The sequence below is a fragment of the Gorilla gorilla genome, chromosome 4, assembly GCF_029281585.2.
Source record: "Gorilla gorilla gorilla isolate KB3781 chromosome 4, NHGRI_mGorGor1-v2.1_pri, whole genome shotgun sequence".
Taxonomy (NCBI): domain Eukaryota; kingdom Metazoa; phylum Chordata; class Mammalia; order Primates; family Hominidae; genus Gorilla; species Gorilla gorilla.
In genome coordinates, this window is record NC_073228.2 from 37,058,282 (window position 1) to 37,080,294 (window position 22,013).

Genomic DNA, 22,013 nt, shown 5'->3' on the forward strand with positions numbered 1-22,013 from the left:
AAATAAGCAGATCAGTAATCCTCAGAAATGTGAGAAAATGACTACGGGACTGTTCATTCATAAATTTAAATTGAGCAAGTATGTACATGTCAGGCACCACAGTGGGGACTAACAATACTACTGTGAATAAAACCAGATAGCATCCTTGCCCTTAAGAAACATACTGTCTTGTGGTTCAGGCAGAGTTGATTAAACAATCATAAATATAAATATATCATTGCAAACTGAGGTAGGTGACACAAAGGAAAGGAATGGGATTTAGGAGCATATGTAGAAAAAAATAAAACCTAGCCTAGACTGGGGGAAAGCAGGCAACACAACCCTTAGGCAGCAGTCTTTGAATTGATAACTGGAAATAATGTGGGAAAGGAAATGGAGTGCTGTTTCCTAAGGGAACAGCATATGAGATGGAAAAAAAAAAAAAAAGAAAAATTGGCCCCTTCCAGGAACTGAGAAAATGCTACTCTGGAAGCATAGTGATAGAGAGCCAGAGAAGGACAGGGCAGAAGCCACACTATATGGAACCTTGTAGGCAACCAAATATTAGTAAGATATATAGGTTGGGAGGGAAATAGGTATGGTGCATAAGAACAAACGATGCTACTGAAAGGGTTGATGCAAAACTGATGACAGTTTAAGCTCCAGTGATGAGAATAAAGATCAAGAAGACTGATGGGTTCAAGAGATATTTAGAGAGTAAAAAAGTCAATGGTATGTGTTAATGAATTGAACAGTGTTATGGGAGTTGAAATAGGAAGCTGTTAAATTTTCTGACTTTGTGTAGCTGGAAGCTGTCATTCAGCAAGACTAGGTAAACTGGAAGAGACTCTGTTTGGGAAGAGTTGAGCAGAATATGCTGTGATGTAAATGTCATGAGTTCTGCTTCAGAAATGCTGAGTTTGAGACACCTTTAAGAGGTCCAAGTAAAAATGTTGATCAGGGAACTGAATATGGGTATGAAGCTTAAAGGAGTGTCTCGGCCAGAAAAAGGATCTAGGATTGACCCCAGATAGATATGGTACTAGCTGACAGAGTGAAAGGGCCTTGGAGCTCTCTTATTTCCTTAACTTTAGCAATTAATACAGTAGTTCTCAGTTTATAGGGTGCCTCTAGCTCTTAGAGCTGAGGGAATCTTGGTTCTGCTTGAACTGAAAAGATGTATTCATAATATCCCATATTTGAACTCTGGATATGTTTTTCAAAGAAACATACTATTTTGCTTCTACTAAACCAGTATTTTATTCTCATACTTTCCAGGAGGAAAACATTTGGGGTGGGTGGTGGCAAACCATGAATAATTAAAGAAAATTTCTTCTGCGTTCCAATAACTCCCTTACAGTTTGGAAGATTTGAAAATATAAATGAAATATAATCTAGCTATAAGCTTGAGATAGCCTATATTGTTAATTATGAAACATTATAATGTTAAAACAAAATTACAGAAAGTTAAAGCATTCATATGCATTTAAAAAATATTAACAGTTACTCATTTCAGCAACTTCATTAAGATAACCTTATGAGTTTGTGTTTCCTATTCCACAGATTCTACTATGTAGAAATTTTGTGCAGACTAGAAATTTATTAACATGTTAAAACAGTATTTAGAATATAGTAAATGTATTAATACATTGTTGTAAAATAAAGTTATATCAATTTTGTATTTGAAGAATAAATATGCATATGCATAGAGCTCTCCATCTTGAGAAAATATTTAAAAATAATGTAAGCACTAAAATTACTTCCTCTATAAATTTTTTTATTTTTTAGAGATGCTCTGTTTCCCAGGCTGGAGTGTAGTGATGCAATCATAGCTCTCTGCAACCTGGAACTCCTGGGCCCAAGGGATCCTCCTGCCTGGGCCTCCAAAAGTGCTGGAATTAGAGGCATGAGCCATCACCCTTGGTCTTCTTCTCCTACACCTTTTTCTATCTTGTCTGTTTTCTTTGGTCAGATATGACCAGGTAGGAAGAACATTAATAGCTCTGTGCTGCCCTCTAGTGCTAAGTAGAGAATATAGTCAATGAGAAAATTTTGCCTTTTAATACTTCAGTGAAATTCTAACAAGAAAAAGTAGATATCATAAGAATAATTTCTTAATCTGCTATCACTGACAGAAGATAGTCATTCAGCACCACCGCTATCAACTTATTACTCTAACTCCAAATAGTTTTCATCGTAACAAACAAGCACAAATTGATGCTTGTCTTAAAAGCAAATTCTTAGGTCAGGCGTGGTGGCTCATGCCTGTAATCCCAGCACTTTGGGAGGCTGAGGCGGATGGATCGCCTGAGGTTGGGAGTTCGAGACTAGCCTGGCCAACATGGTGAAACTCTGTCTCTACTAAAAATACAAAAATTAGTTAGGTGTGTTGGCACGCACCTGTAATCCCAGCTACTAGGGAAGCTGAGAGGTGGGAAAATTGCTTGAACCTGGGAGGTGGAGGTTGCAGTGAGCCGAGATTGTGCCACTGCACTCCAGCGTGGGCAACAGAGTGAGACTCTGTCTCAAAAAAAAAAAAAAAAAAAAAGAAAGCAAATTCTTATCACTTGTTGGGTACCTTGATCTACTATTGCATTATATCAAGTGTAGTTTAAGAAATGCCTTACTATATTGAACACACACACACAGACACACACTCACACACACCTCTCAGCTTTAACACTAAAGTAACACCTCAATTCTTGGAAGAAAAAATTCATTTATTTGTTTGTTTGAATTTGTTTAAATTTAGCTTTTAAATATTTATTTAATAATTTAAATTTAATAGCCAAAAATTTATGCCATTAAACTTATTAAATAATACTTTTTTTTTTTTTTTGAGACAGGGTCTTGTTCTGTCATCCAGGCTGGAGTGCAGTGGCACGATCACGCCTCACTGCTCTTGATCTTCGGGGCTCAAGCAATACTCCCACCTCAGCCTCCAAGTACCTGGGACTACTGGCATGCACTACCATGCCGGGCTGATTTTTTAAAAATTTTTAATAGAATTCAAGTCTCTCTACATTGCCCAGGCTGGTCTCAAACTCCTGAGCTCAAGCAATCTTCCTGCCTCTGCCTCCCCAAAGCTAGGATTACAGGCATTAGCCACCATGCCTGGCCTCTATAACACTTAGAACTTGGAAAGTATATTTAAAAGATGCCTTATTATCTGAACAAGCATAAAACAATTGAAAGTACTACAACTATTTTGGAAGTTATTGGTAAAATGGAATTTTTCCCTAACAAGACAAAAAAATCCAGCTGAAAAGATAAACTGCTTAGTAAACAAGTGTTTGCAGTGGTGGGGGAGGGATATGGGCAGTGGGTAAAAGTAGTAGGACTGTTTATTTAACCAAACAACAAGAATAAAATAAGAAGATCCTTTCTCACGCTACATAGTTTGATATTAATAGAATATTTTATTAATTCTTAATTATTAATATAATTTTATTAAATTCTTTATATTTGATATCTCTCCAAAATCAAATGGAGTCAATCAAATGGAGAATATTTTATTAATTTTATTAATTCTTAATTATTAATATAATTTTATTAAATTCTTTATATCTGATATCTCTCCAAAATCAAATGGAGGCAATTTTCAAAAAATGACACATAATCACTTTAGTAAAACAGAAATAGCAAATGAAATCCAAGAAGAATGAGAACTTAAATATAGTAACCAGTTTGTTAAACTGCTGGGGTTGTCCTTCAAATTTGGGTCTGAGCTTCCTACCGACCAAAGTGAAAGGGAGCTCATTATATATTTCTTACACTGAAGAGGAGAGTAAGACTTTCTAATTCCTAAAAAAAGACATTTTCTGGTTTTAATGAGTGATAAAACTCATTAGCTCAACAAGCACTGCGAATTCAGAAATTAGATTTTGTTTGCTGTTTCTGTTTTGTTTTGCATTTAGTAGAGGCTAAATGAATGTAATTAAAGTTCTACTGATCCAACTTAATAAAAACTCAAAGTAGTAGAAAGATAACAAGTCATCAAATATAATTTCTCTCAATCAGATACAGGATAAAAGTTGAACAGCATGTAATTTAAAAATAATAACCTTATCTTACAGTCAGAAATATCTATTATTTTCATAGAAGAAGAACCTATTTATTTCTTAGTTTAAAGCTCCTTGAGGGCAATAGTCTTATCTTCTAATTCCTTTGTATTTTTCACTGAGGTATGGTCACAGTGGATATAAATTCACTAATAAAGAAGAAAAAATAAACTTTACCACTGGTGGGTCTTTTTGTTTGTATTTTTGGTGGGCATGGGACATATTTTTACCTTATAACAGTCTCCTCCAGGAATAATTTCCTGAATATATACCAAAGGGCCTTCATTCCGGTTAATTCCTCCTAGTACCTTCAGGCCAAGGCCTGTTTCCTTGGCAATTGTAATCATCTGAAAGGCAGGATCCCTAAGATAAAGTAAATTAGCACACACAGGTTAGTCTAGAGATCTGTACCTATTTTTTTCTTTAAACTACTTATTAAATCAAAATCTGAGATCTAGACCAGCAACCCCTCACCTTTTTTGGTACCAGGGACTTGTTTCATGGAAGACAATTTTTCCAAGGTCGGGGGAGAGGGAATGGGGTTGCAGAGGGGTGATGGTTTCGGGATGATTCAAATGCACTACATTTATTGTGCATTTTATTATTACATTGTAATATATAATAAAATAATTATACAATTCACAATAATGTAGAATCAGGGGGAGCCCTGAGCTTGTTTTCCTGCAACTAGACAGTCCTATCTGGGGGTGAGGGGAGACAGTGACAGGTCATCAGCCACTAGATTCTCAAAAGGAGCACGCAAGCTAGATCCCTCACATGCACAGTTCACAATAGGGTTCGTGCTCCTATGAGCATTGAATGCCGCCATTGATCTGACAGGAGGCAGAGCTCAGGCAGTAATGCTCACTTGCCCTAGACTCACCTCCTGCTGTGTCGCCTGATTCCTAACAGACTACGGACCACTACCAGTCTGTGGCCCAGGGATTAGGGACCCCTGATCTAGACAATCCAAAATACTTAGTACTTACTAGCAGTGATATTTTTAAAAAGCATGGTGACATAACAACAATTAAACGAGTTTGCTTGCCTATACTTTTAATTTTCCCTACAAAACATCCAAAACACAAAAGAATTTACAATGATAATGCTTATTTCTTTGGAGTAGGACAAAAATTTATTAAAGGCGACGGAAAAGATTTGTTTTTACCTGGTTATTAGACTACTTGAAGAATTCCAAAACTAAATATTTTAAGTAGCTTTAAAAGACATGTCTGTGGCCATTTAAAGCAAAGTAAATATGACTTACATTTGAATCTCAAATTTTACCTTTTTAATTTAGAAAGAATATTTTCTTGGTAAAAAGTACTTGTTTCAACTGTAATTTCTGTCAGACATAAAAGCAATGCCATTTGAAAAGAAGGGACTGTACAAAACATCCTGCAAAAGGGATATCCAAGTTGCATTTCTGAATACCTGGGTCAGACCAGAGACTTTTACTGGTCAAACAAAACTTGAATTAAGTTTGAAATAAGATTTAGGGCTGCCTGTTTACTAATACTGGGTACTGTGCTAAACAATACCTAAATAATGACATTTAATTTAATATTTATAAAATCCTTAAGATTCTTACCCTTATTTTTTTAAAAGACCCAAAATTCAGATAGGTTAACTTGATGGCCCAAGTGTGAGCCCAGTCAGTCTTACTTCAGAGGCAAAATGTGATATGTAATCTACTTTGTTGTTGTGTTAGAGCCATTGTTGAATATAGGACTTCCAGCTATCTTCAAATACATCGAATAACTGAAACTACTATTAAAAAAAGAGTTACTTCTGGCCGGGCATGGTGGCTCATGCCTGTAATCCCAGCACTTTGGGAGGCCGAGGCGGGCGGATCACGAGGTCAGGAGATCGAGACCACAGTGAAACCCCGTCTATACTAAAAATACAAAAAATTAGCCAGGCGCGGTGGTGGACGCCTGTAGTACCAGCTACTCAGGAGGCTGAGGCAGGAGAATGGCGTGAACCCGGGAGGCAGAGCTTGCAGTGAGCCAAGATCGTGCCACTGCACTCCAGCCTGGGCAACACAGCAAGACTCCGTCTCAAAAAAAAAAAAAGAGTTACTTCATATCTTACATGATTATAGTTTTTAGAAAAAGCTTTCTTAGCTTCTGCCATAGAAATTCTAAGAATATCTTTAAGAAAACTGTTGCATTCAAAAAAATAATTTCTAAAAAGAAGAAAGAAATTTTTTTAAAAAGCACATAGAACTCCGTTTTTGACTATTTTGCTCTCCATATATAACATCATTTAGAGCTGTATCACAGGTATACTGAATTCAGCTCTAATTTGGGAAGGCCTATCTGGTTTCTAGGGCAATAGTCAATCAGCTAGAAAAAAGGCAGAGAGGACAGGGTCCAAGGGTCCAAAATGCACCCTAAATTCATTCTTTTTTTCTTTTTTTGGGACAGGGTCTTGCTCTGTCCTGGCTGGAGTGCAGTGGCGTGATCTCAGCTTACTGCAACCTCTGCCTCCCAGGTTAAGCGACTCTCCCACCTCAGCCTCCTGAATAGCTGGGATTACAGGTGCGTGCTACCACACCCAGCTAATTTTGAGTATATTTGGTAGAGACAGGGTTTCACCACGTTGGCCAGGCTGGTCTCGAACTCCTGACCTCAAGTGATCCGCCCGCCTCGGCCTCCCGAAGTGCTGGGATTACAGGCATGAGGCACCGCCCCTGGCCAATAAACCCCTTCTTTACAGGATAGTAGATTGCAAAAACATAAACGAGTAAAGCCTAGAAATGAAAGATAAGGTAAGAAAGGGAAGTAAACTACCTTATTAGATCTCTCCACTAACTCTTAAACCCTCCAAATGTGAATGTCCTTCACTGGGGGCACAAACAATCTCCAGCATATATTATTGTTTCAGTATAGGATCTTACTTTTCTAATCCCAACAAAGTATTATTAACACAGCAGTTTATTGCTGCTAATATGTTTTCTCTATAAATCTATCCATATATTTTCTGAATTAATATCCATATATTTTCTGAATTGCTATCATACTACTTAAACCATTTTAGACCTTGTTTTTTTTTCTTACCCAGAATTATTATAAGCAATGTCTATGTTGTTGAAAGTTCTTCTTAAACATACATTTATATGTTCATAGAAGCATAAAATTTACATACACGACTAGGACCTTATTTTAAAACTCTTATTAAAATTTTAGATTATATACTCTTTTTTCCTATTAAGTATTAAAAATAGTTCTGCTCAACTTTACTCATAATAAGAGAATTACAAGTTAAAACTGCAGAGATACTACTACTCACCTACCAGATCAATAAAAATTTAGAACTTCAACAACATACTCTGATGAAAAAGCTATATGGGAAAAGAGGCATTTTTGCACACTGCTGGTGGGAATGCAAAATGGTACAACTTCTAAAGAGAGAAATTGGTAACCTCTAACAAAAAAAGACCCTCTGATCCAGCAATTCCATTTCTAGGAATCTATCCCAAAGATACTCTGGCAAAAAATAGAAAATGACTTATATGCTAGGTTATTCATTTTGGCATAATTTGTATTCACCAGAAATTGCAAATGTATTGTTTGCCCATCCATAATATACTGGCTGAATAAACTATGGTACATCCACACAATAGAATATTATGCAGTTATAACAAAAACAAGGAATATAACAAAAACAAGTTATAACAAAAAACAAGGACGATTTTTATAAACTGATATGAAGGGATCACAGGATATACATTAAAACAAAAAGGCAAGGTCAAAACAGTATACGTGACACCTTTTACTTAAGAATATTCTGGGGAGTGGAATCCAAATATATATAATTATCATGTGTACATATATATGTGTATATTTATTTTTATATATATGCATTGGCTTAAGCAAAAAGAAGCACTACAAAAGGACCAAGAATAAAAACAACTTTTTATAGAGGGAATGAGGGCACACAGTGAAGACTAGAATAACAGCAAGATTTTTTTTAATATACCTTGTTAAAGGTATGTTTTACGTTTGCAAAATGGCCACCAATTCCTCCCATTCCTGTCTGCATGCATCTTGGTAATGTGACTTTACTGCTTCCTTTCACTAAAAGCAAAGTCTGTATCTCCACTCATGGAATTTTCATTTGGCTATTTAAATTGCTTTGGCCCATGGGATACCAGCAAATGTGAGGAAACTGGATATTTGGAAAACACCTGTGCTTCTGCTACCATGTGAAAAGCTTGAGCCAGCCTCCTGAAGAATGACAGACCAGTTCTACAGAGACCTCTGCCATTCAACCTTCCTAGCTGAGGCCTCACAAGATGTAAATGAGGCCATCCTACATTATCTGGTATAGAGCAGAACTGCTCAACCAACCCACTGAATCATGAGAAAAAATAAATGCTTATTGTTTTAAGGGACTTTAGGGTGGTTTGTTAGTCAGCAAGAGTTAATCTATATATTATCAAATTTTTTAATGGAATTATAAAATATTCTAGATATTAAAAATCAAAATTTAAAAAAGAAATCTCACAAGAGTTTTTAAAAATGTATTTGACAATTGTCTATTTTTTATTATTTTTAGAGACAGAGTTTTGCTATGTTGCCCAAGCTGGAATGCAGTGGCTATTAACAGGTGCAATCATAGCATACTACAGCCTCAAACTCCCAACCTCAGGCTATCCTCCTGTCCTAGTCTCCCGAGCAGCTGGGACTACAGGCATGCCCTACCGTGCCTGCACAGATGACTTAAAAGAGAATGCAGATTTTGTTCTATACACTGATTTACACTGAAAGGTAATTCAACGTATTACTTTACTCACTACTCATTACTGCTATCCTAGACCACATTAGAGAGCTAGATGTAAAAAAACTTTTACTCAAATGTTCATTAATAGTTTACATATCTCAAACTATATTTCAAAACATATTAAACTTAAAAATTACTTTTCAAGTAGACTGGGTGATACCACAGTAGATGTATTTTTATTCATGCTTTCACCAAAGTAGCCTTGGATTTAACAGCTGTATAAATGAAGATCTTGATGAAGAGTCTAGAAATTCTTCCTTTCCTAGGATTGAAGAAGTAGAAAATAAATTGTCAGGTCTTAGAACTGTCAAATTTGATTCCAACTGTTCATAAAAACATTATATACACTTGGAACATAAATAATATAAGCCTGTACATAGATGTTAGATGTACTGTAAGTATTTTGTGTTACGGCATTTTAGTCATTGACAATAACATACGAGAAGTGTAAAGACAGCTCATTAGATAGATAAGTCTATGTCTATATCATTATGAATATCCATATCTATATAACATCTTCATTTTCTGGCAAAAGTGAACATACAGCTAAGCTTTAGGTAACTATTACAACTTCCACCCTTGGTAAGCTTAAAAATCACATAATAGTTAAAGATTAAGGAAAATGTCTCCTGTGAGTACAAGGCTATGAAGCTTATAGTCAGAAAAATAATTATGCAATGCATTTGAAAAAAACTAAATTCTTATTATCTTACCAACTATCTTGAGACACTTCCTGCAGATCCTATATTACTCTGACTAATATTATTCCAGGAACTTCTTAAATGGCTTTCCTATGAAGAGAAAAAAATATGCTTTTAATGTCTTATATTGTTCCACTGTGAAAATTACAGAGAATAGTGGTTTCATTTAATTAAAACAAACTGTATTTGAACAGAGATTTACCACCTTTTCTTAAGAACAATGAATGAAGCAAAGGAACTTAAAGTTGAAAAAGACACTAGGATCATTTAGTACAACTCTCTTCCTGAAGAAATGAGGAGTTAGATTCAGAGACTGTGTGGTTTTCCCTCACAAATGAAAAATAGTGTTTTGTTGTTGTTGTTGTTTTTTCCTTCCCCTAACTAGAACTCAGGTTATAGTCTACAGGATGGACCTTGAGATCTGATAGGCCTGGGTTCTCATTTGAAATTTTGGGCTTCTCCAAGCCTCAGTTTCTACAGAGGTACAGTAGGTGCCTTGATTGTGGTGATGATTTCACAAATGGATACATGTCAAATGTAACAAACTGTCTCACTGTAAATATCTGCTGTTTGTTGTAAATCAGTTATAGCTTAATAAAGTTAAACTTTTAAAAAACCCGATTTTCAGTTAAAAATGGCATCTTGACCTTGGCACATATATTCTTTCCCTCCCAAGAGCCAATTAATATGAAAGTCTTAGGGTAAAGAGTTACAAACAGTACAAACTCAGAATGTTGAAGAGTAAATGGGAAAAGAGCCATTGGATGAAAATTTTGAACACGTTTTTGGAAGATAAAAAATAGATGGTTGGGTGGTAATTGGTAAAAGAGGGGTGAAGAAGCTGAAATTTAGGGCAGTGCTTCTTAAACAATTTTTAAGTCTGAGCACACACATAATGGTAATATTTGTATGGCATACTAAGGTAAAGAAAGGTGATATCCTGGCCGGGCGCAGTGGCTCACGCCTGTAATCCCAGCACTTTGGGAGGCCGAGGTGGGCGGATCACGAGGTCAGGAGATCGAGACCACGGTGAAACCCCATCTCTACTAAAAATACAAAAAATTAGCCGGGCGCAGTGGCGGGCGCCTGTAGTCCCAGCTACTCGGGAGGCTGAGGCAGGAGAATGGCGTGAACCCGGGAGGCGGAGCTTGCAGTGAGCCGAGATTGCACCACTGCACTCCAGCCTGGGCGACAGAGCGAGACTCCGTCTCAAAAAAAAAAAAAAAAAAAAAAAAGAAAGGTGATATCCTCTGAAAAGCTGAGGAGAATCAATATATCAGCACATCAGCAACTGATTCACAACAAAATTCTGGCCTAGGAAACAGGTGCAGGAGGAATGCATCTTAAAGAATCCCAGAGAAACTGGCCGGGTGCGGTGGTTCACGCCTGTAATCCTAGTACTTTGGGAGGCCGAGGCGGGTGGATCACGAGGTCAGGAGATCGAGACCATCCTGGCTAACACGGTAAAACCTCGTCTCTACTAAAAATACAAAAAAAATTAGCCGGGCGTGGTGGCAGCGCCTGTAGTCCCAGCTACTCGGAAGGCTGAGGCAGGCGAATGGCGTGAACCTGGGAGGCGGAGCTTGCAGTGAGCCAAGACCGTGCCACTGCACTCCAGCCTGGGCAACAGAGCCAGACTCCGTCTCAAAAAAAAAAGAGTCCCAGGGAAACTGAAGACTCAGAAACAAAAAGTTCTAGGGAGAACAAAACTGAGAGACTGAAGAGTAAAATCAAGAGGATCATCCTATCTTTTCTTCAACCACTGTATGCAGAAGAAATCATAGATTCTTCCGTAAATGAACTGAATGGGCCCCAAACACAGAGCCAACTACTTTTGAGACCCTAACATAGCGATGTATTCACTGGTCTGGGTGGTAAAAACACATTTCGACTTTCACAGTCTCTGTAGTAGCAAGCAACAGGAACAGTGGAAGCATGCAGATCAACAGCAGCCAGAAAAATGAAGCCACCAAGCCACAATGTCAGTAGCAAAAGTCCAATGATCATGAAGTAAGTTATTCAGTACCCATGAGGAAAGAAGGGCCACCTGAGGGAGGAGCTTAAAATCCTTGGGCTTTGACTAGTAGTCTCTCAGAGTCAAGAGCCACTGCAGCTGTCCACAAGACTGATATAGTCATGGAAGAGAGTTCAATTCTAAAACTAAGTTTGCATAAGTTCATTATAGACTGCTTTAATGATACACGCATGGAGCAGATTCTCAAACCTCAAGAGAGGTCATTCTCAAATAATAACAATAATAGTAACTACCATTAATTGGCACTATGTTTCACACACTATGTATTCCAAATGTATTTATTTAATATTGTGGAAAGTGTACTAGACATAAGTAAAAAAAAAAAAAAAGAAAAGAAAAGAAATGCAGAGTTCAAATGGCAATACTGCCATGGGCTAGTAATATGGCATTAGAAAAATTGCCTAACCTCTTAGCATCTCCTCCTATTAAGTAAGGTAAGAATAGTAACACCTTGCTCAAAAGCAGATGTGAAAAACTGAGCAGTCTTTCTACTGGTACCAAAGTGAGTAAGATCCTCATCTTTGGTGAGTTGTTCTAACTGGACACAGGTCCTCAGGTCCCCTGGGAACATATTCAAGCCTAATGATGTATAAATGCTACTCTACAATAGATTCCATATAATATGCTTAACAAGACATTTTAAAACATTTCTATTTTAAGGTATAAAATAAAATTTAGGTGTTTATTCCATTCACTTAACATGCTGGCAGTGTCCTAAGTGCTAGAGATGAGATGAGATCAGGAGGGGTGAAGTGCTCTGACAGCAGTATACACAGGGAGTATGGAGAAAGGCTGCGTAACCTGGGATCTAAGTCGTCATTAAACACGAATACAGCCAGGCACCATGTTACAGGATTTTCTTCCCACAGGAGCCCCACAAGGGAGGTATTATTAACCCAATTTTATACAAAAGAAAAATAAGTCATACAGAAAGTATGTGGCTTGTCCATTGTCACAGGCTAGTTGTAAAGTAGAGTTTGAATCCTGCTCTTTCTTGCTCCAAACCCAAGCTGTTTGTTTCTACTACAGTATGCTGGAAAATTAATTCAGGTAAAAAGTTTGATTCACCAAAAAAGTGGAATGAGAGAGTAAGGAGTGGTAATGTGTTATTCTCTTTTATATAAAGATGACACTATTGATTAAACAGAAGTGGGTTTAATCTTATCCACCCCAACAGTGGGCTTATTTTTTGTATTAACAAGGTATTCATTGTCATGTCCTTAAATATCATAAAATGCCTGTCCTTTCCCTCTCCTTTGCCTGCTTCCTACTCTCTCTTTAGACAAACTTGCAAGGCCCTCAACCAACAGGGATTCCAGTAATGTTACATACACATACTCACCACACTCACACACACACACACACACACACACCAACCTCAAGTTCCCATAATTAATAAATAACACAGAAGGAAAACATTCTGTTCTTTTACTAAAAATATGCACATTGAAGACAAATATATTGTTATTCTAGTTTGGTGAATCATAAGAGGCAAACAGTTAGGTCAGCAAAAACAGAGAAAGTGGAACATTGGAGAAAAAAAATCTTGTTGTATAAGATGAATCTATTCCAGCAAACTTAAATTAGAGCTTTTCTTTGATAAGTCTGTTTACTTATGATCTCATTAAAACAATCTTCATCCCATGTAATTAGAAATCTCATCAGATTAAAAAAATCTGTCCATAACGCATATGGTGTTTGAGTAAGACTTAGTAATTTATATTCTCAGACATGGTATTCAATAAAACCAGTTCTTTTCACTGGACAAAAAATAAAGAAAATAAAAGGGATAAAAATATCTTCTGCCAGAAATTATAGTAAATATTAATTTAATGAAATTACAAAAATGCCATAATGAAATTGATACGAATTGCCAAATGTCCCTCAGTCAGGGTTGTACTAATTTACTATCTCACCAACAATAGTGCCTGTTACTCTAAATTTTCTCCACTATGGTATACTAAATAACGTTTGGATTTTTGCCAGTCTTATTGATGAAAATGGTATCTCAAGGTAGTTGGAGTGAGGCTGAAGAGTTTTTTTATGCTTTAAGAACCATTCAGTATCTCCTTTTATGTGAACTGTGTTTTTTTTACATCTTTTGCCAGTTCTTCTATTTATCGTTAGGTCTTTCTCTGTTCAGTTTCTAGGAGTTCTTAAATATTACAGAAATTATCTCTCTATCAGCATTAAGAATTGCAAATATATTTTCCCCCCTTTTCTTCTGGGTTATGGGCTTTTTGTTAGGCAAAAGTTTGTGGCTAACTTTATGAATCTTTTATGATTTCCAGGTTTTAGGTCAAATTAGAAACTCCTTGCCCACTCCAAAGTTATAAAGAATTCTCTCATATTTTCTTCCAGTACTCTTATGGTTTCATTTTTAAATATTTGATCCATTTGGAATCCATCATAATATAAAGCACAGATCCAACTCATATTTTTCCCAAGAAGACCACCCCATTGTCTCAACTACATTTATTAAATCTTTTCCCCACCATTTTGAGATACTACTTTCATCATATACAAAATCTCTTAAGTGTTTGGGTCTACTTCTGTAATTTTTATTCTGGCCCTTTGGTTAGGCTGTTTATTGGTACACCAATGCCATTCTATTTTAATTACAGAGGCACTATCATATCTAGTAAGGCCGATCACCTCTCATTTGTTCTTTTGTTAACCAAGTTTCCCTGGTTGTTTTTGGTTGTTTATTTTTACACATTAAATTCAAAGTATTCTTATCTTGTTTAAAAAACAAAACAATGCTATTTGTAAGGGAATCACACTAAATTTACAAATTAATTGAAGAAGTATTGTTATCTATGATGTTATTTTGAGTCTTCCTATCCAAGAATTTGGTATCACTTTCTATTTGTTCAAATCTTCTTTTGTGAACTTCTATAGCAGGGGTGGCCAATCTTTTGGCTTCCCCAGGTCACACTGGAGGAAGAAGAATTGTCTTAGGCCACACATGAAATACACTAACACTAATATTGGCTAATGAGGTTAAAAACAAATCATCAACAACAACAACAAAAAAAAAAAACGCAAAAAAATCTCATGTTTTAAGAAAGTTTACGAAATTGTGTTGGAACACATTTAAAGTTGTCCTGGGCCACATGCAGCCCATGGGCCACAGATGGGACAAGCCTGTTTCTACTGTGTTTTAAAGTTGCCTTCACAGTGACCTTGTGAGGCAGGAGAACAGGGTCTGGAGGCAGGGAGCCTAAGGCCGATTGGCACTGACTTCCTAGAACTGAATCAAAAGGAAAACCCTACCTCTCCACAAAAGAATCAGAGGCCACTCCCTTTGCACTGCATGGCAGATGAAAAATGGAAAGTACCTCTGATTGGTTGCAGGCCACTCCTTCATTTACATAGGGTGTAACCAAGGAAAAGGTGGAAAACCTCTAGAGGAAATTTAAACCCCAGAATATTCTGTAACCAGCACTCTTGAGCCACTTGCTGCAGCCTGCTCCCACTCTGTGGAGAGTACTTTCATTTCAGTAAATCTATGCTTTCATTGTTTCATTCTTTCCTTGCTTTGTTTGTGCATTTTGTCCAAATCTTTGTCCAAAATGCCAAGAACCTGGACGACTTGTAGTCAAGACCCTGCACTGGTAACAGTTGCACATTTCTTATTTAGTTAATTCCTAGGTATTTTTTTTATTGTTAATTTAATGCCTTTTAAAAATCCACTATTTTGTAAACAACAAAAAATATTTTGGGAAAGCTTTAAGCGTATCATCTTCTAGAAAATAATTTCCCTCCCACCCCAAATTCTGCTTGATTATATGATTATATGTCTTCATTTAAAAATGTTACTAATAAAGCAGTGGAAGAAAAAACCAGGCACAATTCATACGTGTTATATTTTTGTTAAAAATTATGTAACTGTAATATATTGGTTTACATACAATTGCATTTTACTTAACAACGCACACACATAGACACCTGTCACAAACAAATAAGTAGATGATTTATTAAGCTGTCATTGCAAAGTCTAAAATAATACATCTAGAATAGACCTATAAAGGCTTTGTAAGCAAAAGCCTAATTCCCATCCTTCCTTGCCAAAGTACTTTTATATTTACTTTGAAGTATTTAATGAGCTGTGAGGTCAAGAGCTCTAATGTCTTTTTAGTTGCTTGTCTAAAGTGAAATGATCACCAGAAGGAAAGGGAAGGACAGTATGATACCAGTGAAGGCAAGATTTGTTGCTTTAATACTAAGTCCAAATAGTCTCTTCATAATAATGTTAAAAAGCTCATAAGAAAAGTGCTTTGTCAGAAGCTATTGGCCATCTAGAGGTCTCTAAAGATACACTAAATTATCTTGATAAAATGGGGATTTTCAGACAAGATCTGGCATGTTCAGGGCGGTATGGCTGTAGACTGATTGGAGAATTTCAGTTCATATTGAGTATGAGGGCTTATGCGTATATTGTTAGTGAGGGAACAAAAGAAAAGAAAGGGGCTAAAGGAGGCTTTTTCTTAGCAGAGAGCACTGATAGCTTTTCCAGGGGCATAAAGGAGAGATTTAATTGCTTTCTTGGGTTCACACACTATATAAAGTAACCAGATTCCTGATAGAGCAATAAGGACACATAGGGCACTCCTTGATTTTATGTTCAAAAAGGAAGATGTGGCTGGGGTCAGAAGTATCTAAAAATGCTAGGTAGGTATGGTTTGTAAAATATCCCTTAAAAGTGAAAATTCAGCACATTTAAAAAACAATTATGAACAATAAAGAAAAAGAGGCTTAGAAAAAGTGAGAGAACAAAAACATTTTGAGGGGCACCTGGGGAAAGGGGATATCAGCAATGGGGGAAAATCCAAATCCAGGGTTTGTCTACCAAAGGCAGGATACCAGTTCATTTTAATACTTTGTGGTTGGCAAGGAGTGATTCAGCAAACACAAAGAAGTATCTGTTAGTTCATAAGTATCATTACAGAATAGTTAGTAATTATAAAATATCAGAAACCTCAAAAATATGTAAAAATTGATAATTGGTTAAATAATTTACAGTATAATCATGTAAAACAATACTATGTAATCATCAAAAATGGTCTAGGTAAAAAACAACAGCAAGGTAAAAATAGAATGTGTAGAATAATTTCATCTTTTAAAATTACATTTATTAAAAATATATAATAAAATGTAAACAATAACTGACAATTGGAACTACTATTTTTATTTACTGTTATTTTTATTTCCTTCTTTAAATTATTCTTTATTTTTTGAATGGCTTACAACAAGGATATATACTTTGATATATTATTTGGATAAAGAAGGAAAAATATCAAAAAAGTTACCATGTTTGAGTGTACCTTCTTGGCATCTAAATATCAGCCCTTTCTAATTATGTCTCCTTTAATGTCATTTTACCCTTTATGTCATTTTCTTCTTCCATCTTCATTTGCTAAGGTATCAACAAATGTTGCAATTTAAAAGAGAAAATAACATAGATTTGGTGTTTCACAAAGAAATTCAGCTACATCCTTTAAATAACTTCTTATGACAACTCCTTTGTAAGCAAATTGACAGGCAGTAGAAATAAATACACTTATTTTCTGCTATAATTTAAAAAGAAAGATGACTCATAGCAAAGAAGCTCATAGTGCATATTACATAGTACATATATTTCATGTTTTTTTTATTGCATTGGGAAGAGTACCAGTCCAGAGGGTAGATGCCCACTAGACATATGACTTTGAGCAGCCACTTACTCTGCTCCCTAGTCTTCATATGTACGATGTCAAAATCATTCATAAAATGATCTTTAAAGGTTCTTTCTTAGCTCTACAAATCAAAAATTTTATGGCAGGCTTATTAAACTACAAGTCTCCCAATGTTTTTTGAGGGAAAGATTTTCTTTTTAAAATATACGTCCACCTCTAAGATCAGTATGACCCATGAATGGGATGGGGTAGGCTGCAGTTGGTCATTTGGGAGGGATTAGAGTGGAGGGAAAAGTGTACTAGTGTAGTGACATTTCACATTAAGGTCATTTCAAAAGAGGAAGAGGGCACAATGATGTTGGCTGCTCAGCAAATAATCTGTCTGGTTTCTGTGGACTGACAGGTTAGAAATGCCTACTATTTATTTATTCACTAAAGCTAATATTAAAAATGTAAATATTTCTTCCTATGAAGTTGGATGTATTATACTTGAGGAGACACAAAAATGACAGCATTTAGAAACTGGTAACTTGTTTTATACCTTATCACAGCAGAGATTCTTCAAGATAACATCAGCTATTTATATAATCCTAAGGTTGTTCAAGAAAATTGGCAAAATCAGGAATGACTATTTTCCCTGGGCTAAACTTAACTGATCATTTTTAAATGACATAAAAGTTTCAGGAAACCAATATATAAAAGATCAAAGAGTTATAGTCATCCCTCAGTATTTTCAGGGAACTTGTTCCAGGACACTGCAGATACCAAAATTAGAAGATATTCAAGTCCCTGATATAAAATGGTGTAGTATTTGCACATAACCTATGCATATCCTCTCCTGTATTTTAAATCATCCCTAGATTACTTATAATACAAAACACAATGTAAATATGTTATGCTATATTATTTAGGGCATGATGACAAGAAAAAGTGTGTAATGTTCAGTAAAGACACAGCCATTGTAGGCCTAATGTTCATTTTCAATCTGTGATTGGTTGAACCTGTGTATGTGGAACCTGCGGATACTGATGGCCAAGTGTATTTTATTATCTTTTATTCTGTACCCAAAGGCAATAGTCTGTTTACTAGTGCATGTTTTTTTCTTTCAAGAATCTAACGAGTTCAGAAATGCTACTCATTTGTCTTGGGGGTGTTACCAAAATGCCAGGGGTTCGGTTTAGGTCCTGTTGCGCACTACACAGAAAACCAATCACTGAAAGAAGGAGTATTGCCAGGGAAGAAGGCTTTAACTGGGTGCCGCAGCCAACGAGATGGGAAATTTGTATCCCTCTCCCTGACCAGCTAAAATTAGGGGCTTATATGGCAGGGAAAAAATGTAAGTATGTGTGGGAAAACAGGAGTTAGGGAGGGGTAAGGAAGAGGAGTTGGTCAACAGGTAGCAAGTGATTGGTTAGGCCAGCGGTCCCCAACCTTTTTGGTACCAGGGACCAGTTTTGTGGAAGACAATTTTTCCATGCATGGGGGTGTGGGGGATGGTTTCCAGATGAAACTGTTCCACCTTAGATCATCAGGCATTAGATTCTCATAAGGAGCATGCAACCTGGACGACTCATAGGCCTAATTCACAATAGGGTTCTCACTCCTGGGAGAATCTAATGCTGCCACTGATCTGACAGGAGGTGGAGCTCAGGTGGTAATGCCCACTTGCCCTCCACTCACCTCCTGCCGTCTGGCCGGGTTCCTAACAGGCCATGGACGGCTACTAGTCTGCAGCCTAAGGACTGGGTACCCCTGGGTAAGGCAGTCATGATGGCTGAAGGGTCTGGTATCATATTGTCCAGATGCAATGATCTGGTAAGTTTCAGTTTCTTGATAGTATCTGGGAGGCCTGATGGTTGGTTTCCTGAGAAAGTAACTCAGAGAAGACAAATTCAACTTTCTCAAGTTTTAACAATGGGAGAATCAATTTCTGTGCTTATTCAAAGAAACGATTAATATCAGTTCTATGGGACAATTGGTCCTATTTCAGGATGCATAAGCATCTGCCTGTAACACACAGCCCAACTCAGTGGGAAACATCAGAAAACTACTTCAAAGAAAGTCTTAGTCTTCTTGAAAGGAGTCTTCATCAGCACAACAGCTCACTGCTCTCAGAAGTTTCCTTAGGCTACCTGACTGCCTTCTGTTTGCTTTCATTCGTGCATTCATCCACCAAATATTTAACTCAGTACAATTATGTGCAGGTACAACACTAAGGGCATGTGATATTATGGTGAACAAGTCAAGATCATTGCTCTTTTGGTATTTACATTCTAGTGGTGGGAGAAAAACAATAAAAAAAAGATACAATTAAATGAACTAGATTTCAGATATTGAAAGGTGATAGCAAATGTGACTAAGGCGAGAAGGGCTAATTTAGACTGGGGAGGGTGTCCCAGCTAAGATCCAAATAATAAGTCATCTGTGAAAAAAGCTGAGGGACAAAGCATTCCAGGCAGAGAAAAGGTCTGAGGGCAGTAAAACAAACTTGAAGTGTTTAAAGAAAAGAAAGAAGTGCAACTGGAGTGTGGTGAACAGGGAGAGAGTGGTACGAGATAAGGTTAGAGAAGTAGGCAGGGTCTGGATTTCCTAGAGTCTTATGGGCTATGGTAGCAAGTTTGGAGTTTTGATCATATTTCACTTAACCTGACTATTCTCAGGAGACCTGAATTTGCCTTTCCCTTTATCTCTTATCTTTAACCTTCTAAAGGTTAAAAGTAAAGGCTCTAAAGGCTCTCCACTTTTGTACTTTCCCTAGTTTTCTGCCTTTGCCTTTAATCACATAATTAAATCACATAATTAGACTGTGCTTTGGCCTGAATCATGTGAGACTGTCAGTGCATTTGAGATATAATATTGTGCCTATATCTGTATCTGCATCTCTATCTATATTTATATCTATTTACATCTTGACCAGGACTGGCTGCATAAATTGCAGGGCCCAATACAAAATGAAAATGCAAGGCCCCATGTTAAATAATTATTAAGAATTTTTAGCAGGGCATGGTGGTATGCACCTGTAATCCCAGCTACTACTCAGGAGGCTGAGGCAGGAAGATCACTTGAACCTGGGAGGCAGAGGTTGCAGTGAACTGAGATCATGCCATTGCACTCCAGCCTGGGTGACAGAGTGAGACTCCATCTCAAAAACAAAAAATAATTTCAAGATGCTGACAGTAGAGCATTAAACAAACACAGGGCTTATCTAAGTGGGGTAGGAATCAGGACTTGGAACCAAACTGAGGATCAGCTAAAAAGTTCCTGGATAGAAGCAGCTTTCCAGAAGACATGGCCACCAGTGTGCCATATCAGTTTACTATCGCCATGGCAACACACAGATCTTACCACCCCTTTCCATGGCAATGACCCTATGAACTGGAAGTTACCACACTCATCCTAGAAATTTCTGCATAAACTGTCCCTTAATTTGCATATAATTAAAAGTGGGTATAACTATGAGTGCAAAACTGCCTCTAAGCTGCTATTCTGGGCAGAGTGCCTATGGGGTAGCCCCTTTCTGCAAGAAGCAGTCTCTCTGCTGCTTACTGTACAATGCCACTTCAATAAAAGTTGCTGTTTAACACCACCAGCTTGCCCTGGAATTCTTTTCTAGGCCAAGCCAAGAACCCTCCTGGGCTAAGCCTCAGTTTGGGGGCTTGCGTGTCCTACATCATAAGTGAGGGGCCCTTTTAAGAGTAGGGCCTTGTGTGACTGCACAGGTCATATTTTCATGAAGCTGGCCCTGATCTTGATAAACATTACTTGAATTAATAAATGCCTTCTATTGATAAATGATTTCTGTTTTCCTTTCACATTATCTGTCAATGATATAAACTTAATCAAGAGCTTTTAAACGGAGTAGTTCCTCAAAAAGATGGCACAGAGGCCGCTGCCAGAAAATAAGAAACTAGGGTATCAAAACTGACTGAGACGACTTCAGGGCATTATTGTGCACTAATTGGAAAACAATGATTACCCTGCCTTTTCTTAAGCAAACACCATATATTTGTACTTACTATTTATTCAAATACATTATTCTTATTCTTTTAGATACAAGTATTGTGATAAATAGCTACCAAATAAACAGTTGTGAGTATTGTCAGAATTATTGTTAGGTATTTCACATCGTTAAATGGATTCAGGAGCTTTATCAGGAAAACCACTAGAAAATACAGTTCAGTGACGACCACCATATTAAGACTGAAGTCCCAATTTCCTTAACTTATGTTATGGATTAAAAATACCAAAATTTAAAATAATACATCTTTATAATCCATAGAAAGCCTAAAAATCAATAATCAGATAAGAAAACATTATGTGAATATCAAAATGGCTTATATGAAAAATAACTTATATAACTTACTTTACCTAATATATAAAATTGGACATGATTATAGCTAACCAGAAAGAGTTTACAAGGTTTAACTGTTTATTGCTGAAGAATAATGTTGCAAATTAAAGGTGTCAAATCTGAAATGTCAGTCCAGCTCTTGATATTTAAAATGTGTAATTAACACCTATACCTACAAAACAGGGTTGGATTAGCCCTGCCCTGAGGAGCTCTCATTCCATTCATGGTATAATCCATTATTTGGCATTAGTTATCGTAACAATTTATGTATTATTACAAGCACACTCAGACTCACAAAAATTGCAGCCCAGGCTTATGCATTCATTTAGAGCTTTAGAGAAAAAAATATTCATTTCAGCATCTCCCAATGTTGTATTGTTATTGAATCTATGCATATTGACAGACCTTTCATCATCATAA

At 36.7% G+C, this 22,013-nt stretch overlaps 1 protein-coding gene across 8 annotated transcripts in view; it reads right to left on the reverse strand.

Annotated features, from left to right (window-relative positions):
* STXBP4 (syntaxin binding protein 4) overlaps positions 1 to 22,013 on the reverse strand; it is a 280,286-nt gene that overhangs the window by 253,458 nt on the left and 4,815 nt on the right. For 6 of the 8 annotated variants that reach the window (XM_055388705.2, XM_055388706.2, XM_055388709.2 and 3 more), the window contains exons 2-4: positions 9,542 to 9,619; positions 8,966 to 9,090; positions 4,271 to 4,403 (exon numbers count right to left, since the gene is read on the reverse strand). In XM_055388705.2, the coding sequence (XP_055244680.2) occupies positions 4,271 to 4,403; positions 8,966 to 9,012 (180 nt within the window). In that variant the 5' untranslated portion in view covers positions 9,013 to 9,090; positions 9,542 to 9,619. The remainder of the gene's footprint in view (positions 1 to 4,270; positions 4,404 to 8,965; positions 9,091 to 9,541; positions 9,620 to 22,013) is intronic. The other 2 variants (XM_063706252.1, XM_063706254.1) reach the window with 2 other exon arrangements.